The sequence below is a fragment of the Dermacentor albipictus genome, chromosome 1 (assembly GCF_038994185.2).
Source record: "Dermacentor albipictus isolate Rhodes 1998 colony chromosome 1, USDA_Dalb.pri_finalv2, whole genome shotgun sequence".
Classification (NCBI taxonomy): domain Eukaryota; kingdom Metazoa; phylum Arthropoda; class Arachnida; order Ixodida; family Ixodidae; genus Dermacentor; species Dermacentor albipictus.
The window spans coordinates 498,260,332-498,280,669 of record NC_091821.1 but is presented as its reverse complement, the minus strand read 5'-3'; the positions used below and the strand labels follow the sequence as shown (position 1 = coordinate 498,280,669).

Sequence of the window (20,338 nt, the reverse complement as noted above, 5' to 3'; positions counted from 1 at the left end):
GTAAGGGAATACATCTACTTAGGGCAGGTAGTGACGGCGGATTCGGATCATGAGACGGAAATAATCAGAAGAATAAGAATGTGCTGGGGTGCGTTTGGCAGGCATTCTCAGATCATGAACAGCAGGTTGCCATTATCCCTCAAGAGAAAAGTATATAATAGCTGTCTCTTACCAGTACTCACCTACGGGGCAGAAACGTGGAGGCCTACGAAAAGGGTTCTACTCAAATTGAGGACGATGCAACGAGCTATGGAAAGAAGAATGATAGGTGTAACGTTAAGGGATAAGAAAAGAGCAGATTGGGTGAGGGAACAAACGCGAGTTAATGACATCTTAGTTGAAATCAAGAAAAAGAAATGGGCATGGGCAGGACATGTAATGAGGAGGGAAGATAACCGATGGTCATTAAGGGTTACGGACTGGATCCCAAGGGAAGGGAAGCGTAGCAGGGGGCGGCAGAAAGTTAGGTGGGCGGATGAGATTAAGAAGTTTGCAGGGACGGCATGGCCACAATTAGTACACGACCGGGGTTGTTGGAGAAGTATGGGAGAGGCCTTTGCCCTGCAGTGGGCGTAACCAGGCTTATGATGATGATGATGATGATGATGATGATGATGATGATTCTTAGTGAGACAAATTTGATACGCGTTCTTTGGCCCCGCAACATATACCTTCTTTCGGTACTCACGCTTGTCGAAGACGCGACGAGCGATTGCCAAGAGTGATAACACTGTAGTGTGTTGCTTGCGCCGGCAGAACGCGCAAAAAATAATGCCGAGGAGCATAAAAACCAAAAAGTTGAATATTCTGTGTTCTGAACGACTGAAAACAGGCTTTCTACGAGTGTCTAGCATGATCTGGCTGAGAGCCTGTGTTGTGGTCACCTTTGAGTATATAGCGTACTATCGCGTCGGCTGAGGCCAAGTTGCTTTGGAAACGCGCAGTCGCCCGTGCATTTGTGCTCCTAAAGTGCAGGAAATAATTCCAGAGAATGGGGGAATGCTTGGAAATCAGAAGTTTTCTTCATAATTTATAATAGGGCTTAGAATGAGTAGCGTATTTCCGACACCATGTATGTAAAAGCGAATTCCTTTTATTTGTAACGTCGCGCATTCACCACTTTCGCACGTTTCCCCTCACACGAAGTATACCTATAAGGTCTAATACCACAATGACACATACTTGTAAATTTTTTTCAGCTGACGCCGTCCGGTGGAGCTTCGTACGGGGAATACTGCTGCTTACTTGGTGCCACAACATTGGGCGAAAGCACAAAAAGCCTGGAACGAGTATTTATATAGAGCGAAATAAACATTTCCTCATTTACAAGGCCTTTTGCATCTACGTTAATTAATTGCACGTGGCACGGATTCAATGGAGTCTTGTAAAGATTGTTAGCAATCATTTAATTAAGTAAGCGATTCTGCACTGAGATCGCGCGTGCATGAGCGGCAGAAGCAAAAAAAAAAAGAAAAGAAAGACGCCGAGTAGCGCAGTTGGCGTGGCGCGTGCCAGCTAGCGTTCAAAACGCGCGCGCCCAAAACCGAAACTGGGAGGAGTTAATCCCACCTGCTTGGTGCGCTACAGTCAATTCGGTCGCTGGGCTCTATGAAAGTGTCCGCTCTTGTTGAATGCCTTTCTCTATGGCGTGGATTGGAGCGCACTATTTATTTTTCTGCGACAATGTAAACGCTGTGGCAGACCGCAAGGAATCCTGTGACAATCGGCTTTGTATTTGTATTATAATCAATAGTAAACGTTTCCTGATGGCTCCCATTGTCATTGAGGTATTGGAGTTGGCCAGGGTCCACGCTTACCCAATTACTAGGAAATGCCAAAATGCACAAATTTGCGGATACCATTCCACAGTATGCACGGAGAAAGTAAACCTCGGTGTTCAACGTAGTGCACTATTAAAAGAATTCAGGGAAAAAAATTGTAGATCCCATGCATTGTGACAATCTGTTTTGCAACTACTTGACTATAAAGCATTGTTTGGGGTTCCGCCAAGTGATAACAGGTGGACCAACGTGTTCCTGTGCATCAAGTAGTAATGTGTGTGGGTCGCGAGCGTACGTGTGTGGGTCGATGATCGTATATCGGCAATGACATTATTTCTACGTCGGCCGTTCGACGGGAGCCTGCGATAAGGGGACTGTTAGGGTCCACATAGCTAGCGGAAGAGCGTAAGCGCGAGAAAGACGTTTTGTAACGCCAGCTTCGACTACGTGTTATAACATCGTACGTATGTACATATGGATACTTCATTTTCTGTATGTAAAAAAGACGATGGCATTTGTACTTGGGGTGCGTGTTGCAAGTGCTCCACTGTTCTATATGTTATATGTTATATGTTATATGGTGATCGACAAAGGAACGAACAAGCCGGAAAAACTTATTACGATATGTCCGCGACGGGCGGCTTCGGTTTATCGCATATATTTCTGAGGAAGTTTATTAACCGTTTTTGGTGCATTCGAGATGTTCAGGATCCTTTCCGGCCGCAGACTTTATCAGGTACGTCTGGCCATTGCTTTGCCCGAGTTTGTCGTATCTTCCAATAGAATGTAAGGTCGAGAACAGTGTTACTTGCAGGAGCCTGCTGAATCGCATCGGTTCCTGTTGGCACAATGTTCGATTGAATATTCAAGCACAGTGTCCCGGGAAAAAAGTTATGCATCGATTTATACGACGTTTTTCCAATTTCATTGTAACCGACTCAATTATCTGGGGGGCGTGCCGTAAAGTGTTGATACGTGTACAAGCCATGCCTATGCGTCTGGGGGTGACAACGTTCTTCTTTACATTCTGGCGTCTTTCCAGTTAAGGCGCATGGCTGTGTGAAAATGGGTTATTGTTTCCATGAGGTGACCACTGTTCTTGTGCTGCAAACGCACCAGAAACGATTGAGCACGTGTTGCTGAGAGGGTGCGTTTTTTGGGACCTCCTGCAAAAGACCTTTAAGAAAAATTTTGTTTTTGATGCACAGGCATAAACAGGGCTTAAAATCTCCCTTCAACGCAGTAGGTGGGGGAGGGGGGGTGCGTAGGGCGGCGAACAGTGTGTGTGTGTATATATATATATATATATATATATATATATATATATATATATATATATATATATTGTTGCAGAAAGAAAGCAGGCCCACGGGTGTAAAATAACGTATATTTACAACTAGCGTATATGGCGTTCAGGCAACTGCCAGACTTCGTCTTCGTCTAGGCCAATCCAACTTCTTCGTTCCCTTCACCGTAACATTACCCTCCCGGTGGAGTAGCTCCGTCCGGTGCAAATTATAGAGCCTCACCTAATGGGGGGACATAGGGCTTAAGCCTGGCGACGTGAACAACGTCGCTGGTGACGTTGCGATGCACTGAAGGCTGACCGACTGGGGCGATCTCGTATATCACGTCGGACAGTTGGCGTAAAATCTGGTACGGACCCGAATACCGGGAAAGTAGTTTTTCCGACAAGCCGACGCGACGTGAAGGCGTCCAGAGAAGGACAAGGGAACCAGGTGAAAAATGGTAGTCTCGGTGCCGAAGGTCGTAGCGTCGCTTTTGAGAAGCTTGCGAGACAGTGAGGCGATGACGGGCGACATCTCGGGCCTGGGCGGCTAAGTCAATAGCATCGCGAGCGTAACCAGTGGTGGGTGATTGTACTGCGGAAGGTAGCAACGTGTCAAAGGGCAAGGTGGGGTCGCGGCCATAGAAAATGTAAAATGGTGAAAATCCGGCAGTGTCGTGACGGGACGAGTTGTATGCGAAAGTGATGTATGGTAAAGCGACGTCCCAGTCACGGTGATCGTCGGAAACGTACATGGCTACCATTCAGTTAGCGTGCGGTTGAGTCGCTCGGTGAGGCCGTTCGTTTGAGGGTGGTACGCGGTAGCAACCTGGTGTTCTGTTGCACAGGAGCGGAGCAGGTCATCGACGACCTTCGATAAGAAGTAGCGGCCGCGATCCGTCAGCAACTGGCGAGGGGCGCCGTGGTGCAGGATGACGTCGTATAGTAAGAAGTCTGCGACATCTGTAGCGCAGCTGGTTGGTAGCGCTCGCACGATGGAATATCTCGTGGCATAATCGGTTGCTACAGCAATCCATTTGTTGCCTTTGATAGAAATTGGAAAGGGGCCCAGGAGGCCTACGCCCACACGAAAGAAAGGCTCCGTGGGGATATCGATTGGTTGAAGCAAACCAGCGGGGGGCGTAGCAGGCGTCTTCCGGCGCTGACACAGGTCGCAAGAAGTGACATAACGGCGCACAGAGCGATAAATGCCGGGCCAGAAGAAGCGGCGCCGCAGGCGGTCGTATGTACGAGTGACGCCCAGATGTCCAGCAGTAGGAGCGTCATGAAGTTGCTGGAGCACGGCTAGTCGAAGGTGCTTGGGAACGACTAGGAGGAGCTCCGGGCAGTCAGGACGAACGCTACGACGGTATAAAGTTCCGTCGCGCAAGGTGAACATGCGGAGGGACGGGCCATTGGGCGAGGAGCTTAGGCGTTCCATAAGTGTTCGAATAACGGGATCTTTGCGCTGCTCGTCGCCAAAATGGAGGAAGTCGGAGATGGATAGAACACTGATGTCTGAGTCTGCATCGGTATCGTCCGGTTGATCCACGGGATTGCGGGACAGGCAGTCAGCGTCTTTATGCAGGCGTCCGGACTTATACATAATAGCAAATGTATATTCCTGTAGACGCAATGCCCAACGTGCAAGCCATCCAGTTGGGTCCTTCAAAGAGGAGAGCCAGCAGAGGGCATGATGATCGGTTACGACGCAGAAGCTCCGACCGAAAAGGTACGGCCGGAATTTCGCGACGGCCCATACGAGCGCGAGACATTCTCTCTCGGTAATGGAGTAATTTCGCTCGGGTGTGGAAAGAAGGCGGCTAGCGTAAGCGATGACACGGTCTTGGCCCTGTTGACGCTGAGCGAGGACAGCGCCGATGCCATGACCACTCGCGTCAGTTCGTACTTCAGTGGGCGCAGAAGGGTCAAAATGTGACAGAATTGGGGAAGTTGTAAGCCGCTCAATCAGGGTAGAAAAGGCTTTCTCCTGCAGAGGTCCCCAAGAGAAAGAGACGTCTTTCTTAAGAAGGTCAGTGAGAGGGTGAGCGATGTCGGCAAAATTTCTCACAAATCGCCGGAAATAAGAGCATAAGCCCAGGAAACTACGGACATCGTTTGTTGAAGAAGGTACAGGAAAATTTCGCACGGCGTGAACTTTCTGTGGATCAGGTTGGATTCCGGCGGCGTTTGTGAGATGGCCGAGCATGTTAATTTCACGGCGACCTAAATGGCACTTGGAGGAGTTTAGCTGAAGGCCAGCCCTGCGAAACACGGAGAGTATGGTTGTGAGGCGCCGCAGGTGGCTCTCAAAGTTCGGCGAAAACACAATCACATCGTCGAGGTAACAGAGACATGTAGACCACTTCAAGCCGCGCAAGAGACAGTCCATCATGCGCTCGAATGTAGCTGGCGCATTGCATAATCCAAACGGCATGACCTTAAATTGGTACAGACCGTCCGGTGTGATGAAGGCTGTTTTCTCGCGGTCCATCTCATCGACGCTAATCTGCCAATAGCCGGAGCGGAGGTCAATTGATGAAAAGTATTGGGATCCGTGAAGGCAGTCAAGAGCATCATCAATGCGCGGCAGGGGATACACATCCTTCTTTGTTATCCTGTTGAGGTGACGGTAGTCAACGCAGAAGCGCCATGAGTTGTCTTTTTTCTTTACTAAGACAACCGGTGATGCCCACGGGCTACTGGAAGGTTCAATGATGTCCTTGTCCATCATCCTGTCTACTTCTTTCTGCATGATGGCCCTTTCTGTTGCGGAGACGCGATATGGCTGCCTATGAATGGGCTGGCGTCACCGGTGTTGATGCGATGTGTGACAACAGATGTCTGGCCAAGTGGACGGTCGTCCAAATCGAAGATGTCCCGAAAAGATGAGAGGAGCTGACGAAGAGCTGTTGTTTGTTCGGAAGGAAGGTCAGGGGCGATCATCTTAGAAACATCGTCCGCAGGCGTCGAGTACGGAGGAATGGGTGACAAAGGTCCGTTGGTACTGACGAAGGATTCAGAGGTCAAAGAAGAAATCTCACATTCTTCCAAAGGAGTGATATGCGCTATGGCGATACCGTGTGGCAGCATGGGGACGCGAGCGCAGTTTTCGCGGATCCGGATTAAGGTGCTCGGTAGGGCAATATTGCGCGACAAAACCACGTCAGTAAGTGGCGACACGACGTACTCGCCATCAGGTACGGGAGGACAGGACGTCAGGAGGACATTTGTAGCCGCTTGTGGAGACAGCCTTGCAAACTCAGCAGAACTTAAGCGGTGTGAAAGACAAGTTGTTGCGTCGGCAGGAAGCGGCAGATCCAACTGTACAACACCTGTGGAGCAGTCAATTTGGGCAGAGTGTTTCGAAAGGAAGTCGAGGCCGAGAATTAGGTCGTGTGGAAAGTGTTCAAGGACGATAAATAGAACAACGGCATAATGGCCCCCAATGGTCACACGTGCTGTGCACATTCCAAGGACAGGTGAAGTACTCCCATCGGCGACTCGCACAGTGCACGGTGCGGCGGCTGTCAGAACCTTTTTGAGCCTTCGACGGAGAGCAGCGCTCATAACTGAAAGCTGCGCTCCTGTGTCAACGAGAGATCTAACAAGGACGCCATCAACTTCAATGTCCAGTAGGTTTCCACATGTAGGCAGGGTCAACAGAGGACTTGTGGGCCGGGTCGGAGTTGCAGCTTCACCTCCGGGAGCTGCACCGCCTAGGTTCCCGAAGCGAAGCGACCGGTTGCAGAAGGGGACGAAGAGCGGTGAACGAGAGGCGAACGGGACCTACGACCTTGCGGAGACAGGGAGCGGCTGGATCTTGGTGGAGCACTGTCGGCGTTGATGTTCCTAGTCGGCGTATAGGGCGGGAAAGTACGATTGTCTGGTACTTGGTGGTAGTGACTCGGAGACGACCAGCGAGGAGGCGACAACCAATGGTTGCGGCAATCACGGGCGATGTGTCCAATACCGGAACAATTAAAACAGATAGGTTTATCATCCGCTGTGCGCCAGTCAGCTGGTTTGCGACGAGGGGGCGGAAAGCTTTGCGTCTGGGAACGAGCGGCCGGAGAAATCTGGTAGGTGTTTGTATGGCGGACCGAGCAGAGAGATGGAATGCCCAAACTTGCTATTTCCTCCCGAACGACCGCTTGTATCAGGGAGATAGCGGGCACGCTTTCCCGACAGTCAGAACGGACTGGAGCCGGAGCCATGGCCTCAAGCTCACGGCGAACGATGCGCGTGATTTCTTCTGGTCCTGTGGGCTGAACGAAGCGTGGCAGGTCTTCGCAAGAAGTTGTCGCGGCGGTATTGGGCAATCGGTCGAAAGTCTGAGTGACGCGGCGGCCCTTCGCTTGTAGAAGCGCCGGCACTCCTTTATAATTGCATCCACAGTGGCACAATCCTTGCACATCAGGTGATTGAAGGCATCGTCTGCAATACCTTTCAATATGTGACCAATCTTGTCTGCCTCGGTCATGTTGTTATCAGCCTTGCGACAGAGGGCCAGCACATCCTGTATGTAGACTACATAGGATTCTGTGGACGTTTGAGCGCGACACGCAAGTTCTTTTTTTGCCGCCAGCTGACGACCGACAGGTCTGCCAAACAGGTCTCGCATTTTTTCTTTGCAGACATCCCAGCTCGTTAGGTCAGCTTCGTGTGTGTCGTACCATTGCCTCGCAGCTAGTTCCTCTTAGGTAAAATATGACGTTTGCTAGCATCATTGTTGGATCCCACCTGTCGTCGCACACTCGTTCGTACATCGTAAGCCAGTCCTCGTCGTCGGCGTTGTCCGTGCCGCAAAATGTCCCTGGGTCCCGCGGATGAGTGAGGATGACCGTTGGCACGGGCTGCTGAGGCGTTGTCGCTTGTGTCGGTTGATTTGCCATTGTGGCGGCAGGTAGATGACGTCCGCTGCGAAGTTCCGTGATTGTATCCCGCACCTTCCACCAAAATGTTGCAGCAAGAAAGCAGGCCCACGAGTGTAAAATAACGTATATTTACAACTAGCGTATATGGCGTTCAGGCAACTGCCAGACTTCGTCTTCGTCTAGACCAATCCAACTTCTTCGTTCCCTCCACCGTAACAATATATAAATATATAAATATAAATATATATATATATATATATATATATATATATATATATATATATATATGTGTGTGTGTGTGTGTGTGTGTGTGTGTGTGTGTGTGTGTGTGTGTGTGTGTGTGTGTTGTGGGGATGCGTGAGTCTCACGCGTCCCCTGATATGTTGTTTTCCCGCATGGCTCGCGCGGCCTGGCGCCCGTGGCGGTCGGAGTGGTTGAGGGGCAGTACGAGAGATGGCGCGAGTGTTGCGCTGCTAACGCCGCCGACAGGCGGGGTTACTTGGGCGCCGAAAGACAACTCCTCTTTGGTTCGGGTCAGCAAGCAGTGCGGACGTGCCGTGCCGCGCGTGCGCCGATCCATGCTTCGGCGAGACCGTCTCAGGTGGCCGCCTTCGAACGCGCCACTGTTTGCGTGACCGTACACGCGAACGACTAGGCGTTGGGATCCAGCATGGGGCGAACATATTCGCTCGCTATCCGGTCGCGGTGAGTCGGACTTCCTAGATTTGTCGCGCGCCCATCGGCATAGTTTGTGGATAGCAACACGGCTAGCAGGCATTGAACTATGAAAGGTGCAATAAATGCCCTTGTGATTGTTCGCACTACTGTGTTGTCGTGCCTTTGTCACAAGAGTACGGGTGAGAACCCCACAGTATATATATATATATATATATATATATATATATATATATATATATATATATATATATATATATATATATATATATATATATATAATAATCTTTATTCAGTATAGTTAAAACAGTATACAAAAAAAAATTACCGACGATTACGTTACTTCCTAATGCGAAATTTGAGCGCAGCAAATAAGCTGTTTCACCTTTTCGATAGATTGAGGCAAAGAAATCGAGCAACACATGTATGCGCTATCACAGAATTTTTTTTTATTTTTCACACGTATTCCTTTAACAAAGACTCCACTAACAGTTCTTGACAGTCATGAAGGAAGCTTTGTGGTCGGAGAAATAGACTGATATATGTTTGACTTGGTACACCAATGCTTGATTCTCAAAGACGAGATCTATACAAGTGCCTCGCGAGGTTGTCACAGCCGTGGGACGCGTTACGAGCGAGAGGAACGGGTTGTTCTCCCGCATAAGTGTTAGGAAATTGCTGTTTGTCTTTATGTCAACATTAAAGTCCCCCACTACTAACATCGGTGTGGATCGATGGACGGTTAATGCGAGTTGCAGGAAGTGCACGACGTCTTTCGTGAGTGCGGTAGCCGACTCACGAAAGCGGTATCAGTCGGTCGCTGCTAGCGCTGGGGGGATGAAAGGGGGGCGGAGCTGGTTACGAGGCCGACGATAACGCCGACGACGACGCGAAACCCAGGAACGGACGCCAAAGAGCTACTTGTGTAGCCAGCCCTCCTCCACAGTCTCTCCTCCTCCCTTCCATCATCCTCCCTCGCCCGGAGAGCCGACAGCGCGCATGCGCGGCGGCGGAGCAGATTCGTCGGCGAGCTACGACGCGAAACCCAGGAACGGACGCCAAAGAGCCATTTGTGTAGCCAGCCCTCCTCCACAGTCTCTCCTCCTCCCTTCCATCATCCTCCCTCGCCCGGAGAGCCGACAGCGCGCATGCGCGGCGGCGGAGCAGCAGATTCGTCGGCGAGCTGGTTACGAGGCCGACGACAACGCCGACAACGCCGACGACGACGACGACGCGAAACCCAGGAACGGACGCCAAAGAGCTGCGCGCTAAAACGGAAGCGCCGAAGCCACAAGAGGGCTTGTGCGGCGACAACCGGCAGCCGCGGCAATCTACGCGACACACCAGAACTCCATCAGAAGCCACATTATCCATCACACATTATCAAATATGCACTGATAACATCTGTACATATTAAAGGTTCTCTAACGCTTGTACAGCAACTCTCAGTGTTTTGCGGGTGGACAAAGAAAGTACATCGTCTGGTAGTTCATTGAAGATAGCAGGAACATAATAGCGTCTTGTTGCTTTACCGTAGTGAGTGCGCACTCTCGGTTTAAGATAACGAGGAACATGTCTCAACGGTACCGGTTTCGTATTCATGTGCCTGTATGCACTGCTCCAAAAATACAATATATATATATATATATATATATATATATATATATATATATATATATATATATATATATATATATATATATATATATATATTCGCGATGCAACACGGCGAACAGAACACAGGGAGACGTTCTTCATGAACAACAGGGCAATCCGTTCAAAAACAAACAGAGCAGAGACACGTCTTCTTCGTCATCACCCAATCTAACTCTGACCCACTAGGCGGAGCCCATTATTGCTCCCATCGTCGTCGTCGTCGTCGTCGTCTGCATAGAATACACGCGTCATTTGTCCCTCCCTACGACAGCATCGTCCCGATGCTAGACAAGAAATGTCACTTGCGGAAGTAAAGGCCGCTAGCATAGTCATTCGCTCACATACGGCTTCATGCGGACAACGTGCACAAGTTCAGGACGGTGTGTGCAGCGCCGCGTACAGTTGGGATTATCGGGAACGACCTCGTAGGTGACATCACTGAGTCGCCGCAATACCAGATATGGCCCGAAGTATCGCCTTAACAGTTTCTCGGAGAGGCCTCGTTTCCGTATGGGTGTCCAAACCCACACTCTGTCGCCGACTTCATAGGTAACTATCCTACGGTGAATATCGTAGCAGCCGGAGTCGTCTTGCTGCTGGCAGATCCGCAAGCGCGCGAGCGCCGAGCTTTTTCTGCGCGTTGCGTAAACACATCGGCGTCCGTATCAGTGTCGTCAAAGTCGTGTGGAAGCACTGTACTAATGAAGCACTAATGGACTCCGCCTAGTGGGTCAGAGTTAGATTGGGTGATGACGAATAAGACGTGTCTCTGCGCTGTTTGTTTTTGAACTGATTGTCCTGTTGTACGTGAACAACGTCTCCTTGTGTTCTGTCCGCGTTGTACCGCGACACTGGTGGAGGTGCTGGGTACTGACCGCGTCTGATGCGTCGGAATCCTTCTTGGAGCCGTTCATCTAGCCCGGACGCACTGTCACCAGTTACGACGTCCGTGCATTGCTTTAGTCCTCGACTGCTAGGCCTTGCCCCGGAGTTCTCCGCTCTTCAACCACCTCTCTCCAGGAGCTGCACACATCTTGCAATGACCGAAACCAGTCCAACACAAGCACCCCAAAGCAGTCGGCTTCCCAGTCCACACCAGGTAACCGTTCCGCATCCGCTGGTTCCCGATCGCTATCGCGGAGCAGTCTTCGAAGACATTGAAGACTGTCTGGACAATTATGAACGCGTCGCACAGATTAATCAGTGTACTGAGCAGCAAAAGCTCTCCCACGTCTATTTCGCCCTTGACGACAGTGGCCGTACTTGGTTCGAGAACCGCGAGGGTAGCCTCACGAGATGGCATGACTTTAGGCAAAGGATCACGGATACTTTTGCGAGTGCCGACCGACGTGACCGCGCCCAGCAAATGATGGAGCTACGCGTGCAACAACCTAATGAGTCGGTTATAATGTTCGCCGAGGACATGGCCCGCCTCTTTCGTAGAGCCGATCCGAACATGACCGAAGATAGGAAGTTGCGCTACCTCATACGAGGTGTAAAAGAGCAGTTGTTCGCGGGGCTTGTGCGCAATCCGCCAGTCACTGTCGCTCAGCTTATCAAAGAGGCGACGGCTATTGAGCGGGCCCTTCATCAAAGATGCAGGCAATACGATCGACTGTCCACCCGCACTACAATCAATGCCGCCGCAGTGACTGCCGAGTATCAGAACTCCTTGCGTGAGTTGGTCAGAGAGCTCATCAGAGAGGAAATTCAAAAGATTCTGCCACCGACACTAGATAGACCCGTCGCGGCAATCGCCGAAGTGGTGCGTGACGAAATCTGGAAGGCGTTCCCGGTAACCGATCTTCAAGACCACCAGCGACCCCTGAGTTAGGCCGCCGCTGTCCGATGTCCACCACCGGTTGCAACCACATCGCCGTACCACCAGCCTCCGACAGCCGCTCCTTGGTCGACGCCGCAAGAGGAGGCTTCGAAGCGCGCAGCCGTTATTCCGCTGCAGTCATACCGCCAGCCGTCGTTCGCCGTGTCTTGGTCACCGCCGCAAAACGACGCTACGGGACGGCCGCAACTTCGGAGAACCGACGTATGGCGCTGTGTCGATAGGCGCCCACTCTGTTTTCACTGCGGAGGCGCCGGCAATATTTCGCGTCATTGCTGGCATCGTGACACATCATTTCGACCTCTTCGTCCGTGGTCCTATGGTCGACGTGCAAATGAGGATGTCATGCTACGCCGCGACGACGCTGCTTTTCAGCGACCCCCAATAGCGCACCCTAATGACGAATCCATGCCCAATGATCGGTCCGATTTCGGCCGTCGGTCGCGCTCTCCAACCCCTCCACGTCAGATGGCTTCATCTACTGGACGTACTTTTGCGGAGCTCCAAGGACGAAGGTCGCCCAGCCCCCGTCGGGGAAAATGAAGGCGGCGACCTCTGGGGATAAGGCTGCAGGCTCACCGCAAGACACTAAAAAGCCCGCAGCAGTCTCGCTGCAGAACGACGTGAAGCCGATAAACACTGAAGAAATTGTGAGCGCCGACATTGATGTTTTCGTGAATGGGCAGCCGGTGACAGCTTTAGTCGACACTGGTGCCGACTTCTCTATAATGAGTCAGGAACTCGTCCTCCGCCTGAAGAAAGTAAGAATGCCATGGACGGGACTTCACATAAGGACGGCAGGCGGCCAATTACTGATGCCTACTGGAAGATGTACTGCTAGAGTTAACATCGGGGACCCTTCTTTCGTGGCCGCTTTCATCGTCCTTCCTGTATGATGCAAAGATTTGAATGTTGGAATGGACTTCCTAAAAGAATATGGCGCCGTAATTAACATCCCGGACGGCATGGTGACGTTTTATAAGAGCTCCGGTTTATTCCATTAGTGCTCCCATCGTCGTCGTCATCTGCATAGAATACACGCGTCAGTATATATATATGCCAATAGAAGCAGGCTGGGGTCCGCTGATGTAGCGTCAAAAAAAACTAAAAATGAAAAATACGTACGTGGAAACAAATTCTGTACTGTCTAACATAACGATTGGCGCGCTAGCCGAAACGTTAGCCAATAAAGAACGTGTTTCCACATACGTCGTATATATATATGAGAAGAAGGGAAACGAAGGGGCTCGAAATTTGTTGCGGAAACTTTGCTATGTATGACACTATTTTAAAAATGTGTCATAAAATTGTGCCATTGCTTGGATCATTGATAATCCTAGCATTGCAATCAAATAAATATTCATGACCTACTGGTTAGAACACCCGCTTGCTGTGCTCGACGGCAGAGGTTTGATCCCCACATCGGTTACAGATTATTTTATTTCTCTCAAGGCAAGGCGACACAGGAACCTGTAGCCACATGCATACTTCAATTGGCCGAGAATGAGGCAAAGAATGCTTCACTAACAAATACCAGCAACACCTGTTGGGCCCCCTGTGGTCCAAGTGGCTGACCACGCTTTGGTGCTGATGACGTGGATCTCGCCTGCCAATGCAGCCATACACCTCTACTTTGTCCTTGTTTTTGCGAAATCCTATTTATTGGAGAGCTTTAGATTAGGGGACGCAAGCGGCTTGCGTACGCAAGAACTAGGGCTGACGGTGCTGTGCATGCGTACGGTGTTGTACGGTATTGCATGCGCAGACTCAGATGTAGGGGTCTGCGCATGCGCATTACCGTGGCCCCTAGTTCTTGCGTACGCAAGCCGTTTGCGTCCCCTAATCCAAAGCTCTCTATTGGTTCGTCATGTAATAAGAAATGGCGGGAATCGTTGCGATACGCTGGCGTTCGGCCTGGACACTCACTTTGATACTGCGGGCCGGTAGGGTGAACTGTGTGCAACCCTGGCAGAAGCCCCCACACTTCAGAGAGGGCGCGTGTTCGCAGGCCCGCTCAGCTGAAGGAGCAGCTCCGCTGCCGCGTGTCGGACGTGGTGTCGTGCGACCTGTTCAACCGCGAGCAGGGCAAGTTCCTGCCTGAGAAGCATGACCGCGAAGGCGCCTACGACGTGGTCGTCACTTCCATGCTGCTCGAGGCCGTCATCCAGGACCTGGACACCTACGCCAGGGTCATCAAGAGGCACAGTTCCTTCTTTCTCTCTCTCGAAGGGACGCTGCAGAATGCGGGCATAGTAAATAAGAATATGTGAATTATTGATACACGCTGCCTGGCACCAGCTGCACGGCTGGTACCTGGCCTAGGATGCATACAGTTTATGTCTAAGTAGGCAGCGGTACGTTAAATTTACATAATGTACAATGCACGCAGCTGCATTTGCGCCAGGCTGTAAAGAGCATTCAAAGTGTCATTGTAACATTTTCGTTTCACCAGAACGGCAAATGAAAGCGATGTTGTGCGAGGCGCACGTTTTTGAACTTCGCCGAGACACGCACCTGCGTTGATATCGCACGCATAGCGTAACGTGTTTGTCTGCGTCGAGCACGTGAGTTTTCTTCCGCACCACATTCAAGAGTTACTAAAGCTGTACCTGACAGGTATTTTCAGACACGTTGCGACACGTTGCCACGATGTGTTCTGATATTTCTACCGTGTTTTAATTATACTGTCAATTTTTCCGTCTGTTCACCTCGTTTCCTCCACACTGCTGACCGATGTTCAAAGTCACTCGCGCGCTATACAGTTACGGTGAAGTCAAGCAGGCATTCCTCATCTCATTCAAGCTATCTATGACTCTCTCTTCTTAATTATAGCATGAAACGATATCCCGCTAACGAAGTGAGACCGTAAGCTATCGTGTCGTGGTTCGAACAAGCTGGCACTGTCCAGTGTGTTTCTCATCATCGATTAGTAGGTTCATATTAGCGCTAGTTGAGTCGTGATAGGAAGGGACACGTAAGTGAATCAACGAGAAAAGGGCTTGCTTTGTGCTTTCGGATTTGAGACCCGAATTGTTGGGACGCTTCAGGCGCATTCACGCTGTCATCGCGACCCCACCACCGCCATTCTGTCCCACCAGTGACGGTGCGTGCGCGGAAGGTTAGAGGGTCTACATATTTGCGGACTCTATTTGGCCACCCGCCGCGGTTTCTTAGTGGCTACGGTGTTGGGCTGCAGAGCACGAGGTCGCGGGATCGAATCCCGGCCACAGCGGACGCATTTGGATAGCGGCGAAATGCGAAAACACCCGTGCACTTCGATTTAGGTGCGCGTTAAAGAACCCCATGTGGTCCGAACTTCCAGAGTCCGCCATTACGGCGTGCCTCATAATCACATCGTGGTTTTGGCACGTAAAACCCAATAATTATTATGTACTCTATTTCGCTGCAAGAACCACGCAGCGACGTAGATGCAAGATCAGCGCCCCGCTCAGTCGGCTCGCAGGTGGAGCCGACCCAGCGTAATTCTGCCTTTCACTGCTGGCCCGAAGGCTGTGCGCGCGCACACTACAAGCACATTAACGCTCCTGCTGAGCTGTGCTGTGTATATACTGGTCCGAGCTCAGCGGGTAGTAAATGTAAAGTTGTTTATTTCACTGCGGTTATTATGAACTTCGGCGGTTTTCCTTCGGCCTCATCTCGCGCACCATCGATGCGCGACTCCTGCAGCGGCCCCTGGCGGCGCTCCACACAAAGCGTGGTGAGACGCCTGGTAGTTGCCATGGCGCTGCTCCTCCTGCCCAGCAGCAGTTGCCCTGCCTGCTGCGTCGCGCCCACGAGTCATGCTCGCGTATAGTTAGGACACTGTCGGATGAGTTCAAGCATAGCGTCAAGCCTTGAGCCGCCCTTTCGGCAATACTACAATTTATTTTTAAGTTTACTGGTAGCTATAACCCACTGGCGCATCGTAACGACTGTTTAAGGAAACTACGCGACACAGTATCCATCGTCCCAAACATTATCTGTCAAACAGCGTAGCAGCTTCTGAACTTGTACGCCTTGATACTAATTTTTTTAACTTACACTTTACTCTAGAGTCCGTGTACACTCTTGTAGCTGATTGGAAGGCTTGGTCATTGTTGCTCGGCTTCTAGACGATTAATACTACAGCTCGCAAGCTAAGATATATGACGTTTCTAATAGCGAAATGCGTATGCAGTTGTTACACGGTAATGAAACAGTAACAGAACAACACGGTGACATGAAACCTACAACATACAACGCTATAACTGCTTTAATGAAATTTGCAATTAATGATACCTCAGGCACTTTTTAGTACTTATGTCCGTGCCGGTATCTAACCTCTTTGATCCCAACTTGGATCACTAGGTAGTCCATGATACATGACAGAACATCGGGCTTCTGTTGCGGGAACCGCATTCGAAAGCAACCGCCGGACCAACTTTGGTCATTGCGTGTGTACGCTGAGTATGTCGACCATTCTTCAGTGACAAAGACAAATCCTTCAAAATTTCTCCGGTACTGGGTGGTATCAAACCCACGTCATACATATATTTGGGAGCCCACGGCAAAACCACAAATGAGGCAGTGCAGGGTTACATGGGTTGGGCCTCGTTCGAAGTCAGAGAAACTCAGAGCGAAATTAATTTTCAAGAAAGATTCAGAAACATGGATCGAAGTAAATGGCCGACTAAAGTGCACAAGTGTCTGTACCTAAAAAGCGTGGATACAGAATGAAGGAATGGGTCGAGAAAGTTGGCAACCAAGTGCAGGGTAACCGAAAGGGTAAATAGGCAACCAGGAGTCATCAGAAAGAAAGTGAGAGAAACAGAGATATTGAATTGGATGCAAAGAATGGAAACAAAAAAGAATATAGAGATTTACAAGAATGAGAACAAAGAAATTAGAAGGGAAAATATGTAGGATAACACAAAGGGTAGTTTCTTGCTATTTGAGGCTCCAGCTGGTTGCCTAAGGACAAAAACATACCAAAGCAAATATTCGCAATTAGGTGAGGCATGTGTATGCTGCAGAAAAAATCCGGTGGCCACTCCGCAAATCGTAATTGAATGCGAAGGAATCCACCCAGTGAGGCCAGTACGTAACGTATAAGTTCCAGAAGCGCTTGGATTTAAAGCAGACAGAAGTATCAACCAGTCAGCAGTCAAGATAAGCAAGAGACGTTTAGAATATTGCTGGAAAAAAAGCAGGAAAGAGACATACGACAGGATCCATAACAGGCATAGGCAGCGGTACAAACTAGATAGAGAAGATTAAAAAGAGGTATACAAGAATGCTAAAAGGAAAAGCATTGATAGCGCATACCGGAGTAACTCAAGCAGGCTAGGTGACGATTTGCTCCCTCCCCGTTTCAAGGGGGATACGAATAAATCATCATCACCATCATGCTAGCTAGATAGCAATAAAGAAAATAAAATGAATTCCTTATTGTGTCTTCCTACACAATGAGGAATTTGCTTTTTGTTTTGTTATCTCTAGCACAGATGCACATCGACTTTACGTTCACGGTTTTACCTGTATAATCTATCGGTTATGGTTTTGATTTCTTTCCCTTGCTATATGTACCGCAAACGCGATCACATTTATCTATATACGTCAAGCCTGTTTCATAAATCTTTCAGTTGCGAGTAAGCGCCTTGTCAGCTGTCGGTTCTTGCTGTTTAGCCTTCCTGGTACGCTTCAAGGAACTTGCCAGGATGAACAACCAGCCCGGTTTTCAATCCTGCCATAACATTGCTTCAAAGCTTTTCGCACTACCGTCGACCGTCACCCACAAATGGTTTCTGCCAATGTTTTCTGTTATTACTTTCAAAATTAGATAATACATGCTACACTAAAAGGTACGAAATCTATGCGCAGTAGCCCGAGCCAGGGCATTGAATACGATAACTATAGGGTGTCAAGTAAGCAAGCCCCCTTCTTTTCACACCCTGGACAACATCGGGTGTTGGCGCGCCGCGGTGTGCAGGGTTCACGGCCTGCTGCGTCGCCAAGGCCACGTGATGATGAGCGGTGTGCTGGGCATGACCTACTGGGACATGAAGGCGGGCAAGTTCAACTGCGTCACCCTCACCAAGGAGAACGTGGAGAAGGTGCTGCGCGATGCCGGCTTCATGGACCTCGAGTGGATCATCGTGGACCGCGAGTACTTCCACTCGGTCAGCGACTACACAAAGTCCTTCCTGGTGCTCGCCCGCAAGCCCTAGACGTCCCGCCCAGGGCCACAATAAATCGCTATCCTCGCAGTCACAGCGATCGGCTTGCAGTTTCTCTGGCATGCGATGTACTCCTTGGTGCATGATAGAACATGGGCTTCTCCTGCTGAAGGAACCGCGTTCGAAACCAACCGTCGGACCAACTTGGGTCATTGCATGTGTACGTTGGGTACGTGCCACTCTTCAACGACAAAAAAGTCCTTCAAAATTTATCCGGTGCTGCGCGGTATCAAAACCGCTGTGCGGTGGCCAGCAGTCATAGAAAGGAGGCAGAGCTGCTGCTTTTGCTTTTGTAGAAGAAAAAATTCAACGACGATTACGATACTCCCTAATGCGAAATTTTAGTGCAGTTCTACAGGTTTTTTTTTCGTGATATATTAGGGGAAAGAATTTGAGAAAGACATGTATCGGAGCCAGCAATTGTCGTAAATCTGATCTGCGGGTCAAGCGCGTCGGCTTTTGTAGGTGACTCGACAAAGGTTCCAGTGTAATCGCTGGTGCGGCGTGGCTTCCAAAAAGTACCAGACAATTCCCGTCACGCATGAAATCAATTACAAAATTGCAAACCATGACAATCCAAACAAGCACGAACGAGAACAAACCAAGCAAAACCAAACAAGCGCGAGCGAGAGCTGATGCGAGCAAACGATAATACGAAACGAGAGATACGAGTACGCATCGAGTGGTCGGGTGGGTCCGCATGACACCAGTTTCCCGCGCGCACGTTACTGAAGGGACCGCTCTCATTGTTCTCTGCCGTTCGCGGCTCGCGTCTTTCATTTGTCGCTCTGCGTTCACTCTTTCATCTTTCGCTATGCTCGCTCGCTCGTTTACGCTGCCACCGCCCCTCGCCGCAGAAACGGGCGTTTAAGAGCTGCGCTCTAAAATGAAAACATGGATTAACTTAGCATCTCTGAAACGTTACATACAGGATGTTTATATTTCTAGCTGCGCCATTTCCTTTTCTTAAATTGCACAGTAATAATACTCACGATGAGCTTATCATTATACCATCTTGTGGCCTGAATGGCAACCTTTGATATGAGGCAATTTCAGTAGTTATGTACGTGATTCGAAATAGTTGCGTTAATATATTTTAATCCAAATTACTCTTCTTTGAGTCCAGCCACTTTCTGGAGGCCAAAACTATCTCGCCGTTTTCGTGGACCGATCACAGTGATAAGGCAGTCTGAAGTTATGTGCCACTTTGGCTAATGGGTATGTGCTACAGCATATGTGCCACTAGGTTTCAGTCTGCTTTGAATCTTATATCTTGCCATTACAAACAATATCTTACTTATAAATATCAGCACAACAACCTTTAATATCCACAGTTACGCCAGCCAAACATGTTGAGTCGACCAACTGCAGTAGAGTTGGCCAAAATCATCGTGTTAGGTGACAACGCATCCGAACAGTCTTAATGCCGGTTCTTGACGTTATCTATCCAAATGATGAAAATTTCAATAATCAAGCTCTTGTTAGAGCTGCAGAAACATATTTACCCTTCGAAGTCTCGCTAAAAGCGACACTGACTGGGAAAAGGGGTGCAATTGGTCTCGCCCCTTCTCGTCTTTCGAAACGCTGCGACCGTCACTAATGGCCTCACGAGTTGGGGCCTAGGAAAATTGCCAAGGTCGAGAGATAAGCGATATGATTATTGTTGTTGTTGTTGTACCCAGTGGTACGTCTGTTCTTGGCCATATTGTCTTCCTACCGTTCACAAATGACATTTCGTCCCCAATTCGACACTCTTAACTCCTTCAAATATACATGTATAAGCTGACGACTTAACTGTCAACAGCGTTCACGACTGCATTGCCCTCCAAAAATAACTTTCTTCCCTCTCAAACTGGTGCAGAAATAATAAACTCTTATGTGCTTCCAGAACTATGTTATGAAGTTAATAACGAAAAACATACCATGTGCAATTACCGTGAACCATTCGGGATGCTCCACTGCCCAGGGACGCTGAAATGGTGCATACTTCGATAAAACACTAAACT

At 49.6% G+C, this 20,338-nt stretch overlaps 2 protein-coding genes across 2 annotated transcripts in view; one reads left to right on the top strand and one right to left on the bottom strand.

Moving 5' to 3' along the window:
- The window catches only part of LOC135920337 (uncharacterized transporter YutK-like), a 278,506-nt gene extending 264,403 nt beyond the window's left edge, over nt 1–14,103 (bottom strand). Inside the window, exon 1 of the mRNA XM_065454550.2 lies at nt 14,044–14,103. The gene's annotated coding sequence lies outside the window, so the exon portion shown is untranslated. The remainder of the gene's footprint in view (nt 1–14,043) is intronic.
- LOC135920338 (nicotinamide N-methyltransferase-like) overlaps nt 1–18,362 on the top strand; it is a 100,374-nt gene extending 82,012 nt beyond the window's left edge. Inside the window, exons 6-7 of the mRNA XM_065454555.1 lie at nt 14,126–14,317; nt 18,086–18,362. Coding sequence (XP_065310627.1) covers nt 14,126–14,317; nt 18,086–18,323 — 430 coding nt within the window. The 3' untranslated portion in view covers nt 18,324–18,362. The remainder of the gene's footprint in view (nt 1–14,125; nt 14,318–18,085) is intronic.
- The last annotated feature ends 1,976 nt before the right edge of the window (nt 18,363–20,338 follow it).